We start from the raw sequence: 12,591 nt of genomic DNA on the forward strand, positions 1-12,591 counted from the left end.
AATGCCTAGAGTTTTTTCTTCCCTGCATACCACCCAGGCTTCTTTTCTCCACAGGTTTCCTGCAGCTTCCCACTGCCCTATCACCTGGAGGACCTCATTCTGCAGCCTGTTACTGGCACCTGATCAAAACAGGTTTCATACACCCCTAAATTTTTTTGCCCCCCCCCCCCTTATTTTTTTTTTATTTTTTTATTTTTTGGTTGATTGGTTTGTTTTGGAACTGCAACCTGGGGAGGGTCCATGTTGGAGCTGGGGAACAGTGTGATGAGGAAGGAGCAGCAGAGAGGAGCTGGTATGGACTGACCACAACTCCCCATGCCACTTTGGTGGGGATGGAAGAGCCAGGAATGAAGGACTGAAGTTGAGCCTGGGAAGGAGTGGCAGGGAGATGATGTTTTAAGTTTTTGTCTCTGTTTCGCACCATCCTGCTTTATTTTTTTAAATGGCAATAAATTAATGTTCCCAAGTCTGTTTTATCAAAATCACCATCCCTGGACACTGCTACCCTGAGCAATCTAATCTAATTTAACCCTGCTTTGAGCAGGGTGTTGGACTACAATGACCTCTGGAGGTTCTCTCCAACCTAAATCATGTCCCTAAGCCCAAAGTGTAACTTGCCACAATCATGTTGTAGAACTGGCCAATGTATGTTCAGCCTGAAAAGAAAGATTTAATTGAGGATTATGTCTCACCAATATGAGAGATGAAGCTTAATTTAACAGCTGCATTTTTGTTGTATTAAACAAGAGGGCAATTTTACAAGAAACATAATGGTGGGAAGTAGCATTAGCACAGGAGTGATAGCTTGTATGCTACCTTCAGCGACTTAGGAGTTGGACTCGATGATCCTTGTGTCTCCCTTCCAACTCAGAATATTCAATGATTCTATGACTTTAAAAAAAAAAAATAAATCTGGAAATCTCCCAGCCTCTCAGATTTAAACACTCCTTTCTCAAATTTTATCACCGAGCTGCTCCTGAGTTTTTCAAGCAATTACCGAGATGCCCGCTGCAGCGTTACCCTGCGAGCTCTCCCAGCACCGAGCACCGCTCCCGGGGGAGGAGTTCTCCACGCTTCCGATGACACCGGGTCTCTGCAGCAACACGGCCCCACTGCTGCTCCATGGCACCAAGGAGCTGCCATGCCGGCGGGCTCGGATGCTTTGTTGGGCTCGAATGATTTGTCGGATGAAGTAAAGGATACGCCCCCTGAGCGCGCTTTGGGCTAAAAAATGGACAACTCCTTTGTGGAAGAAGTGGCTGCATCACTGGTGAGGGAATTTCTCAGTAGAAAGGTAACTTTCTCTCGATTTTCTCATTAGGAAAAATGGGAATGACACACGACAAATGTTAAAGATTATGGAATACTGGGAGGGGGGGCTTCTTCCAGCCTTCAAGCAGCTGGACTTGAACCGCAACAAGCTCCTAGGGTGAGTGTCTGCACTACATCTCCCACAATGCCTTTTATTTCTGATCATGGAAGGCAGCTTCCTGCTCTTTTGAGAAAACCTGATTCATACCCACAGGCGTCTGCAAAAGAAAACAAGATTAAGTCAAGACATGCTGATTCAAGCTTTTGTTTTCCTCCTTAATTGCTTATCTATTGTCCTTGCTTTGTCCTATTTCTACCGTCCTTGTTTTTACAAGAGATGTACACAGCTTCCCAGATGAATACTAAAACAAAACAAGAGGTACTGGTGCTAAGGGAAATGGTCACATGCATCTTTTTGTGGTGTTCTGCATTAGCTTGGCAAACAGCAGATTTATCTGGGAAGAAAGGGAGAAGGGGAGGAAAGTGGCCACTGTACTTTTCAAAAAAAAAAAAAACACTTTGTAAAAGAAATAATTTGGGTGTGGGTAGACTGGGACTGAGAGCAGAGGAAAAGACACCTTCAAATTTCCAGGTAAAATTACCTACTTGCATTTATGCTCAATCCAAAGGAAATATTGCAGATATTCCTCCCCCACCCCCCGCCCCCACTGTCAGGAATGAGTTGGTTGTACCAGAACCTAAGCAACCACTGTGTGATGAAGTGTTGCTTCACAAGCCTTGCTTTCCTTCATCTGTTTTGCATCCAGTCTCCAAATGCACATTTTCAATGTTAGTGAACAAAGGTGAAACATTTACCAACAGAATTTCCAGGGCAGAATTCATTACTTGCCATTTACTTCCAGAAGTACGAGAGAACGGTACCTTACAGTATCTGACTGGGAAGATTTTTCAAATGAAACGCTGTCACACTTCTGAGATACTTTCAAAAGTAAAACTGAAGAAAAGCATAAAAGGAAAGGGAATGCCCTGCTGGTAAAACAGATCATACCACACCCAGTAGTACTTTATGCTTTAGTTGCAGCAACTGTTTCATATTACAACTCTGCTGTTAAACTTTTCTGTTTCTTCACGTGTTCCTTTCTTTTTCCCCAAATCTCCCTTCATAACCAGCTGTGAGAACCATCCTATTTGCCACCACTTGTTCATAGCACACTAAACCTAAACCCATCTGCAGAAAAAAAGAAGTCCTTTCTTGTAATAATAGTAATTCATTGGGGCTTTCTTTCTCAAAAATTGTCTGATGCTGTACTACTAAACTTAGCTCAGGAACCCACTCTGATATTACATGATAAATCCCTTCCCCTCCATAAAGTGTGATGCCCATACATTTTGTCTCTGAAACACCCATGTATGCTGACTATAAATTCAAAGCACCTGAGGAAGTCTGAAGTGTGGTGAACAAGTGGAATATGCTTGGAGTTGCCAATTCTTAATTTAAGTTTTAAAAAACTCATCCAAGGGATTTAGTTTTTTTTTTTTTTTCCAAATAGAATAAAAGCTATAATTGGATTCACCTGTAACAATTTAAATTAGTATGATCTTCCTATGATCCTATAAACCACCACCGTGTACTGAGCCACCTGAAGACCCCAAACCAGTTGATGCCATGAGGATCAGACTGATTCCCAATATAGACACTGATCAGAATAATGTGATCAGGATAAAGGTCCTGATTTTTTTTCTGAACCTGCCAAAACACAGACTACACCTGACGTTCAGACTTTGTAATTACATAGGTCAGAATCACATTTACAAGAACCTGTATCACACCTTGATGGAAAAAGCCAACTTGGTATTCCTGACATTATTTGAACAAGAAGCCCAGGTATTAGCAGGGGCCTTCACACAGATCACTCAAGTTTTATGTGAAGCTGTTATGTAGCTGAAATCAGCTGCATGGGGGTCTTTTTTTTTTTCTTTTTTTTTTTTCCCCCATGTTTGATTATTTCCACCTCATTGACAGCATTACCACCTTAAGTATTTTTTACATGTCAGCTGCAGTAACGCTAAATGGTCTCATTAAAATACAGGTTTAATGCTTAGCATGTTATTAATTTCCACCATTTTAATGTACCCAGAAATTTCATATTGCATCCAACAAAGTCAGTAATGAAATCTTTGGTTAGTTGTACTGTCTCAGGTACTCTAAAATCTCCTGCTTGGCCTTTTCAGGGATTGAAGAAAACCATCAGTACCATGGACCGAGAGCTTCCACGTTCTGCGCTTAGCATCAATAACAGGAATGAACTTCGAAACATCCTACATTTGCACTCCTTGTACAAACAGAACAAGGTAAGGAAAGAGATGGTGCTCCCCAGAATCTGGTCTCAGACCTATGGAACCAGGTCAGACAAATCAAGACTGCAGTGGTATGTCCACACCACAGAGAACTCAAGCCTGTGCCTGCTACTGCATTGCTGTGGACACACTTAAAGTTCTCTGAAGTAATGGAGAGCACAACATTTAGTTGAGATTGCCTTACAGCTCATGGAACTAAGCCGAGAACCTGGCAGTTAATGAATCCTTGTTACAAATCTTCCAATAAACCAGGAGCAGTTATTCACTTCAACACCTTTTCCATTATTATGGCTATTTAATTTTGGAACTCTCTCTTTATGCCCATTTCTGTTTACATCTTTATATAAGATCTGACAGACAGAATTATACTCTTCACATTTATTATTCTTTGAAATGCAATATAGACCACAATGTTTGATGTCAGGGACATCAATAGGTAATTCCCAATTAGTCCCTAGACCCAATTCTGCTCATTATTAGCTTAAAGCATCATGATGCTTTTTGCATAGTATTAATGGTGGGACTACTAGGTCACTTAAAAAAATAAATCTCCCTATGTAACTGTACTACTAAAGCAGACATTAAAATATTTTTTAAGCCATAGACTTTTTTTTTTTTTAATGAAAAGGCAATATATATATCATCCATCTTTCATGACTGCTGAAAAAACAGTTAAATAAGAGTTTGCGTGTCAGGTATTATTTGCAGTTCATTCTAAATTCTTCAGAAGTTGACCAGGCAACACCTGGAGGTCCTGGTAGATGACAGGTTGGCCATGAGCCAGCAGTATGCCCTGGTGGCCAAGAAGGCCAACGGGATCCTGGTGTGCATTAAAAGGAGCATGGCCAGCAGGTCAAGAGAGGTGATCCTCCCCCTCTACTTTGCCCTGGTCAGGCCTCACCTGGAGTACTGTCTCCAGTTCTGGGCCACACAGCTGATACGGGGCCTGGAACATCTCCCCTGTGAGGAAATGCTGAAAGACCTAGGTGTGTTCAGCCTTGGGAAAAGACGACCGAGAGGGGATCTTATCAATGTTTATAAATACATATGAAATGTGGGAGACAAAGGGATACGGCCAAGATTGCAGCAAGATTAATAAAGACTTTCAATAGTCACAAACACCTTTGTTTTTCTTCTTGAATAGGCAAAGGAGAACCCACTTAAAACACTTCTTGAAATTATTACTAATTACTTCCTTGAGCACCGTGGGACCTCCAAAATCACCAGTTCAAGTTCTGCTCTGTCAGCCCCTCAAAGTAAGAGCTCAACATCTCATCCACCTGACTTCTCAGATGAAGATCATGCATTTGGGAGTGCCAGTATGCCTGATGAGAGCAAAACTCAAACCTCCAGGTATAGTCTGATTTCTCTTTGCCTTGTCCTTTTTTTTTTTTTTTAAGTGAAATAGCATTAAGTGGTTTGTCATTTATACTTTCAGCTACAGCACCCTGTATTAGTTAACTTAGTAACACAAAACAAGAAATTCCAAATTATTAATATCTCCCAAGTAAGCCACCCTATTTTATACTCCCTGGCGATTACAAAGACTTGATAATCTCAACTACATCTTTCAGTCAATGAAGCACATACAAATCTGATCTTTTATGCCTGGTAAACTGGAAAGTATTCAAATTGAAGTGTATAGTCTGATGGGTAACTAACCACCTGCACTCAGACTATGAATATACCCATGCTTTAGACAGTCAAAAGCAAGGCCTACAGTCTTACATTCAGTATTGTCGCAAACAGTATAGGCTTAGTTATTTTTATCATTGAAAATATTTGAAAACAGCACATAGCAAGTTTTTCAATTTCATTTTTTGTTAGTGTCTCAAAACAGCAGGACCAACTCTAATTGTGTTTTGACAGAAAGCTTTTAAAACGGGCATAAGGAAGCAATTCACCTTCTCCACCCCAATTCTTAGGGAATTCATCCCATTTTATTCCTCATCCTAAATACAGCATGCTCAAGCTAGCTGCTTCTACATGTTAGCATTTCCAAAACCTCAGCAAGTCCATGCTCACTAGGGAAGAAAACCACAATTTTGAGAGTGGACGTAACCAGCTAAGATTTGGTGCTTGCTAAGAAGGCATTGCAGGGAGAAAAAAAAATATATATATATATTTCTCATATATAGGAGTTTTATTACATGCAGAATAATTCTCTCTCCCCTGTGTGACACTACCCCAGCTCACCCAGCCTCAGTGCTTGGGCCTGTCTCATTTTCTCCCCACTCTACAAGACACCCTGATCTCCCCGTAAGCCTCTTGAGTGTCTTAAGATACTTTTATTACAGTAAACAAGCTTTCTCCTACAGAGAAAACCCCTAATACCACCCCCAGAGACCGAACAGCACCAACGCGACCAGACACCCACCCTCCCACCCACCCTCCACAAAATGGCACCCCCTCCCCCGCCTCTTTACTTATAGCCCTGCCAACGCATGCGCATTGGCAGCGGAGCGCTTCCCTCCCCCGCCCGCCGCGCGAGAAGGGGAGGGCACGATAGAGTTCGGCTGCTGGCCCAGAGCGGCCGTCGTTGCTCCGGAAGTGGTGCGCTAAGGGGCCGCTCTGCCTTGCGCTGGAGGGCACTCTATGGTTGTAGTCCTCCACTGGGGTTAAAGTTGTGAGAAGGGGGGTCTTGAGTTCACCTAAACATCCAGGTTTACACGTTCCCCCCCATAGCAAGCATACTGTACATACATACACACGTGAAGGGACAATGTTAAAGCCACATTTGCAGACAAGTGTGGGTGAGGGGTGGGGTGCAGCACAGGTCTGTGTGGAAGGACCCCCCCCATCACATCACAGGCGCTATCCCCCATTAAGGAATGGCCTCAAGTTGCACCAGGGGAGGTTCAGGTTGGAAATTAGGAGTTATTCTTTCTCAGAAAGAGCAGTCAGGCATTGGGACGGGTTGCCCAGGGAGGTGGTGGCGTCACCGTCCCTGGGGGTGTTCAAGGAAAGGTTGGACCTGGTGCTTAGGGACATGGTTTAATGGTGACATTGGTGGTAGGGGGATGGTTGGACCAGATGATCGTGCAGGTCTCTTCCAACCCTAACGATTCTATAATTCTATGGAGGAAAGTTTTTGCTTTTGCTGCTCGAGCCAGAGGGGTAACGGGAAGCAAAAACAGCAGATAAAAGGAAAATTGGAAAGTGAAAAGAAGTGTCCAACTTCAGGGAGGTTTAGATTGGTTGTTAGGAAGAATTCTTCACAGAGACGGTGGTCAAGCATTGGGATGGTCTGCCCAGGGAAGTGGTGGAGTTCCCATCCCTGGGGGTTTTTAAGAGATGTGTGGATGTGGCACTTTGGGACATGGTTTAGTGACGGGACTTGATAGGTCAGGTTGATGACTGGACTTGCAGATCTCAAAGGTCTTTTCCAGCCTACATGATTCTATGAACTTTGTGTGTATACAAGCCTGGAAACCCAAGTGCACACTGAAAGCTGCCAGCACAAAAGGGAGCAGAATCCTGTATTGGCTTGCTCATTTCTGTCTAAATCCTGTTTGAGTTTGTACCTATTTTTATGCATTCTTAAGCACCATAGGAAATTTACTGCTTAATGCCTTCTTAGGGTGTGTGAGGCCTAAAGACATCGCAGGAGCAATGAAGGAGGAGCAATTCAGGGTCCAGCTGGGTGTTAGGAAAAGGTTCTTCCCCAAGAGGTTGGTCAGGCACTGGGACAGGCTCCCCAGGGCAGTGGTCACGGCACTGAGCCTACCAGAGTTCAAGAAGCATTTGGACAATGCTCTCAGACATTATTGTCTGTTTTTAGGGTGGTCCCGTGTGGAGCCAGGAGTCGAACTCAATGATCCTTGTGGGTCCCTTTCAACTCAGAATATTCTATCATTCTAAAGTAAAAATGGACCAAGTGGGTTTGAAATTGTCTTTTGCAATAGGAGTGGGGAATGTGGGTTTTAGGGTCTGTCCTGATATATATCAGTATCTCTGCTATTTGTAACTATTTTCTTTTAAAGGTAGCTGAGAATTGGACCCTTGGACACAGGTAGATACCCCAGTTATATCTCAAATCAGGTCTTGTCCCAGCCATGCAGCTGGGCTGTGTTTCTGGCCTGCCATATGGCCATGGAAAGAAGCTGCAAAGCTGTTTTAAGGAATGTCATAGGCAGCTCGCCAGGTCGGATAAGCCATGTCCTTTTTCTGCCTATAAAATGTATCAGTGAGAGAAACACCAGGGCAGAAGTGTGGTTGTGTGATCCTCATAGCCATTTCTGCCCCCTCTGGCTATGGAGAAATGAGACATTACCTGGTCAAGCAGCCAGTGCCTGAAATTAGGTTTAATTGTAACTACCTGGATAATTTTTAATAATGGAAGCAAGAGTGGAGAGTATAATTAGATTCTGTTCACCAGTTCCTTATTTAAGAATCCTGCTTCCATCTCTTTCCTTTTACCTGACCTCAGAATTATTTTTTTCAGTGTCTCTAGGTGTTAAAGTGACCTCTAAGCTAGCTGTGCCCTTTGGCAATGAGGAGTTATGTGGTCCTAGCTCAGGAGTAACAGTCCTCAGATTTCATAATGCTCACAGAGATTGATCATGCACCCTTCTGTTTACATATGAAGCGTGTCTTCGCAGATAGACATATTACTGAAAACAAAAACAAACAAAAAACCAAACCCACACTGATTAAATAAAATTCATGTTTATGTGATACAAGATGCTTCAGCTCATTGAATTACATTACTGTGAAATGAGATGGAGAAAAACATCCTAGAGTTAAAAACAAAAGTAGGACAGTTATCATAGAAGAAGGCTAGTATTATTTTTGGGTTACCTAGAATATAAATTTATCAAATGATGCAGAAGAGGTTTCAATGAAGTGGGAACAGCTAAATAAAAGAACTTCTATTTAACAATGATCTTGTATCACAGAATCATGGAATCATAGAATGCTTTGGGTTGGAAGGGACCATAAGGATCTAATGTTTTGCAGCCAGTGAAAGAGAGACTAATGAAGAAAATCGAACCTTTCATGATTTCTTGCAGGATGTGTAAGAAGGCAGAAATGATGTTTTTTTTATTATTATTATTATTTTTTATCAGTAAGAACATGGTTCGTTGAAAAGTATTTTTGAAAAAGAAATGCATATAGTGTGATACAAACAGAGAACTCTAAATGAATCTCAGTTGCATTTCAGAAAAGCTTGTTTATAGTATTAAATATGTGTAGGAAAACCAATGCAAACAGTGAACTACACCTTGAGTTGCCTTCTGGTGAGGGCTAGGTTGATGAATATGGAAAAGGTCAAATGACAGCAATGTAGCGACATATTATCATATTACTTTTGAATTAAAATAAATGTTCTATATTTGAACAAAGTGTGAAGGAGGTCAGCTGAGTCACTCTGAGTTATATGATAACAGAGAATGTTAGCAAAAATGTTAACAGGTTTTCAAACTGCCATTCAACAGATGGAGAAGGAAGGGGAACTGCTTGTGGTAGAATCACAGAATCGTTAAGGTTGGAAAAGACCTTCAAGATCATTTGGTCCAACCATCCCCCTACCACCAATGTCACCACTAAACCGTGTCCCTAAGCACCAGGTCCAACCTTTCCTTTAACACTGCCAGGGACAGTGACGCTACCACCTCCCTGGGCAACCCGTCCCAGTGCCTGACCACTCTTTCTGAGCAGAAATGTCTCCTCATTTCCAACCTGAACCTCTCCTGGTGCAACTTGAGGCCATTTCCTCTAGTCCTATCAGTAGGACCTATCTCATTTGAAATATATGGCTTGCTTTATTTATTTATTTATTTATTTTTAATATGGTACATATCAAAATAAGTAAACATAAGATTAAGATAAAGTCTTAAACATGTGACACCGAGTAATATTGAAATAATCTCCTGAAGACCTACATAAAGATGTTTAAGTGAAAAGTGATTGTATTTGAGTACCACTGCTAGGTAACATGCAACTTAACTTGACAGCAGTGATTTAATTTGCCAAGGTGCTGGTTTCATTGATTTCATTTAGTATCCCTTGGCTGTTTGAATTTTTGTTTCTTTTTCTTTCTTGTAGATACCATGTTGAGAATCCACTAGATAAAATCCTTTCATCCAGAAAACACCAGCACAAAAGTGAAAAATGCCATATGGAGACAATATGCAATAGCCAATTAACCTCTGATGGGGATAAGAAGTTAAAAGATAGTCAAGAAGATTTAAAAGCAACAATGATTTCTGAAGAGCTTCAAGCTACAGTGAAGGACAAGCACAGGCCCAGGTCTGGTCTCATTGTCAGAGGAATGATGGCTGGACCAGTAGCAAGTTCACCAGAGGTGATTTCCAGTGCTTATAAAATATTGGGCATGACCAGAGATTTTATATTTAACCTTCTGCAATGAACTAATTTGCAAATAATATTCAAGTGACTTCTGCATGCTAATCTGAAATCTGTGCTCTGAAAAGATGTGGCAGGTTAGGGCAGTGGTTGTGGTTAATTCAGAAATTCAAACTGTTTCAGAAACAACCACTGCACTCAGATCTGTGATCTTTGGTTGCAGCATTTCTTTATAAATGTTTTCCACTTTTGGTATCTCATCTCTCTTGACAGCTGGGATTTTCCATTTGCCTCAGGGAATTGCTTCTTTACTTTAGCTCTTAAAGTTTTCTTAGCCATGGGTGTTTGATCTCCACAGGTTTTTCTGAAACCCCACGTTTAATCAGTAGCAGTATGGAATTAAAAATATAACTTTCATTAAAGTTATGTTTCTAAATTGGTCCGAATAGACCATATTCTGTCAATAATTGCTTTTAAAACACAATTCTAAAATTCTTGTGTCTCTCTCTCTTTTTTTTTTCTTTCGTGCTCCTTTATATCGACAGGAACTTTCCCTGTGTAAAATTAAGCTTATAAAAAATTAAGTATTTTAAACATTTCATTTTGCTAATACTGAAGTAAATGTGAAAGTTAAATAAATTACTTGGATTTTTTCTGAAGAGTTCTGATTCAGAAAAAAAGACTAGATACCTGTAACAGGCAGGCTGTCCAGGAAAATGGCATATAAGTCTGGGTTCTCTTGAGTACAACCCCCAAATTAAGTTTTTATATGTTACTTTGTTGATGTTCTTGGGTAAAAGAAAGCAATTACTAAAGTATACAGCACCTTTGCTACTGTTCAAATTGTAAGTAAAAGTGTATGTATTTTTTTTTGTTTATTATACAAAAGAAATTACTCTTTAACCTGGTTCCTAATAATGAAGAAACTGTTTAGTCCAGTATTAGTGATAGAGCTTTCCTTTGCTTTCCATGTTTGTGTAAAGATACTCAAATTTTAATCTATAATTTTAATGGCACTTATTTCTAGGATCTGCAAAAAAGAAGGCTTTCAAAACGCTCCACTAGCATAAGCAGCACAGCACAGCTCAAGGGTGAAAAACAGGAAGGAAATGACCTGAGTGTCCCAAGCGTTGATTCTCAGGAAAGTAAAGAATCTTCATCACAAGTAAATACAGAGTTTGCATCAAGGACTTTGTCAAGCTCAAACACAATTTCAGCTTCTGAAAAACTAAGAAACATCCCCAGAGATACAGATGACTCTTTTGCCAAACTGCTCTCTGAAAGAGGGAGGACGAAGACAGAAGAAAGAAAATCAGTTCCAAGCTTTTGTACAGAAAGCAATGAAAAAAGCCTTAAAGTGGGTGCCTCTCACAGACATTCAGGGACTGGAAGAGAGAAGAGAGAAAGGGCCCTCAAGAAAAGTGAGAATTGGTTATCAGGCCTCAGGTAAGAATATTTGTAAAAATACCGTACTAAAAAGTCAAGGAAATATGATGGAGGACTAAAAGAGACTGAGATATGCATTCTGATTGCATTGACGGGAAGCAGAGGTGAAAGTGCTTAAAGGCAGAGAAATTTTAAGATTTAACTTACTACTTTTGACATCCCAAACCATTCTGAACACCTTCCTTGGTCAGTGGAGAGACCCCATAGGCGCTGGTTTCTTTTAGCTGCCTATAAAGGGAGCTGAGTATTACTAGTTCAGACTCAGACCACTAAACCTCAGACATACAAGCAGTACAAGTGATTCCCACCTGCAGAGGTCACCTACATCTTAGGAAACAGCACTGATTACTGCTCTCAACGTTGTAGTTGTACATACAGAAAAGCCTCCGAAGATAAAATGAAGGAACACCAGCCAAGCGCATAGGCATATCCACATGGCTCAGTGCAGTTGTGTCGAGCTATCCAAGCTATACCCAAACAAGCTGGTTTAGTTGCCAGCACAGTTGTGTACCACAATGAGACACTGTGGTGATTTTTTGAATGAGGATAACCCATGTCACTGCAGCATTTGACTGAGCCCAGTTAGCATCCCCATGCACCATGATGCTGCATCCACAATGCTCCTGTGTCTCAAAGTATTTTATTCAAAGTGTACTCAGATTTTTATTTTTATTTTTTATTGGACTGCAGTGATTCACATTGATATAAAAGGTTTAGAGAGACTCCTTCTTTTGAGCAGTGCAAGCCAACTGTGCTGTGTCTGTGCCTATAGAAAATGATCATAGTAAAAACAATTGCCTCATACCTAGTGCTTTTCATCAGCAGCTCTCAAAATTTAAGCAAGGGATGACTATCTCTTTGTCCATACTACAGATGGGAACACTAAAGCAGGTATAGAGAAACTTGTATGCAACAGCTCACACAGAAAGTCAGTAAAGTCATACACAGGGCTCAGGCACCCTGAGAGTTGGTCTTGTACTGCACTCTCAGTGCTAGAGGTGAGAACGTGTCATATTCAGTAGAAATGTTGCGGAGTTTATACCACCTTCTGCTTCATAAACTAAGGCACATGATGCCAACATCGTCTGATGTGGGCCATGAAGTAGTACGTCTGTTTTATTAAGTGTAACTTGATCCATGTTGATGGCTAATTTGCTGTGTTTTTTTTTTTTAAGTGCTAAAAAAAAAACACCTCATTGATACGGT

The 12,591-nt window shown here is 41.0% G+C and overlaps 1 protein-coding gene across 4 annotated transcripts in view; it reads left to right on the plus strand.

Moving 5' to 3' along the window:
* The first annotated feature begins 230 nt into the window (after positions 1–230).
* Positions 231–12,591, plus strand: part of MINDY4 (MINDY lysine 48 deubiquitinase 4) — an 84,913-nt gene continuing 72,552 nt past the window's right edge. Inside the window, exons 1-5 of one of the 4 annotated variants that reach the window (XR_014581014.1) lie at positions 231–1,294; positions 3,505–3,624; positions 4,775–4,983; positions 9,679–9,937; positions 10,967–11,385. Coding sequence is in view for 3 of the 4 variants with exons in the window: in XM_083827622.1 (XP_083683748.1) it covers positions 1,232–1,294; positions 3,505–3,624; positions 4,775–4,983; positions 9,679–9,937; positions 10,967–11,385 (1,070 nt within the window). In the remaining variant the exon portion in view is untranslated. The remainder of the gene's footprint in view (positions 1,295–3,504; positions 3,625–4,774; positions 4,984–9,678; positions 9,938–10,966; positions 11,386–12,591) is intronic. The other 3 variants (XM_083827622.1, XM_083827621.1, XM_083827620.1) reach the window with 3 other exon arrangements.

Source organism: Anser anser (genome assembly GCF_964211835.1).
Source record: "Anser anser genome assembly, chromosome: 2".
NCBI lineage: Eukaryota > Metazoa > Chordata > Aves > Anseriformes > Anatidae > Anser > Anser anser.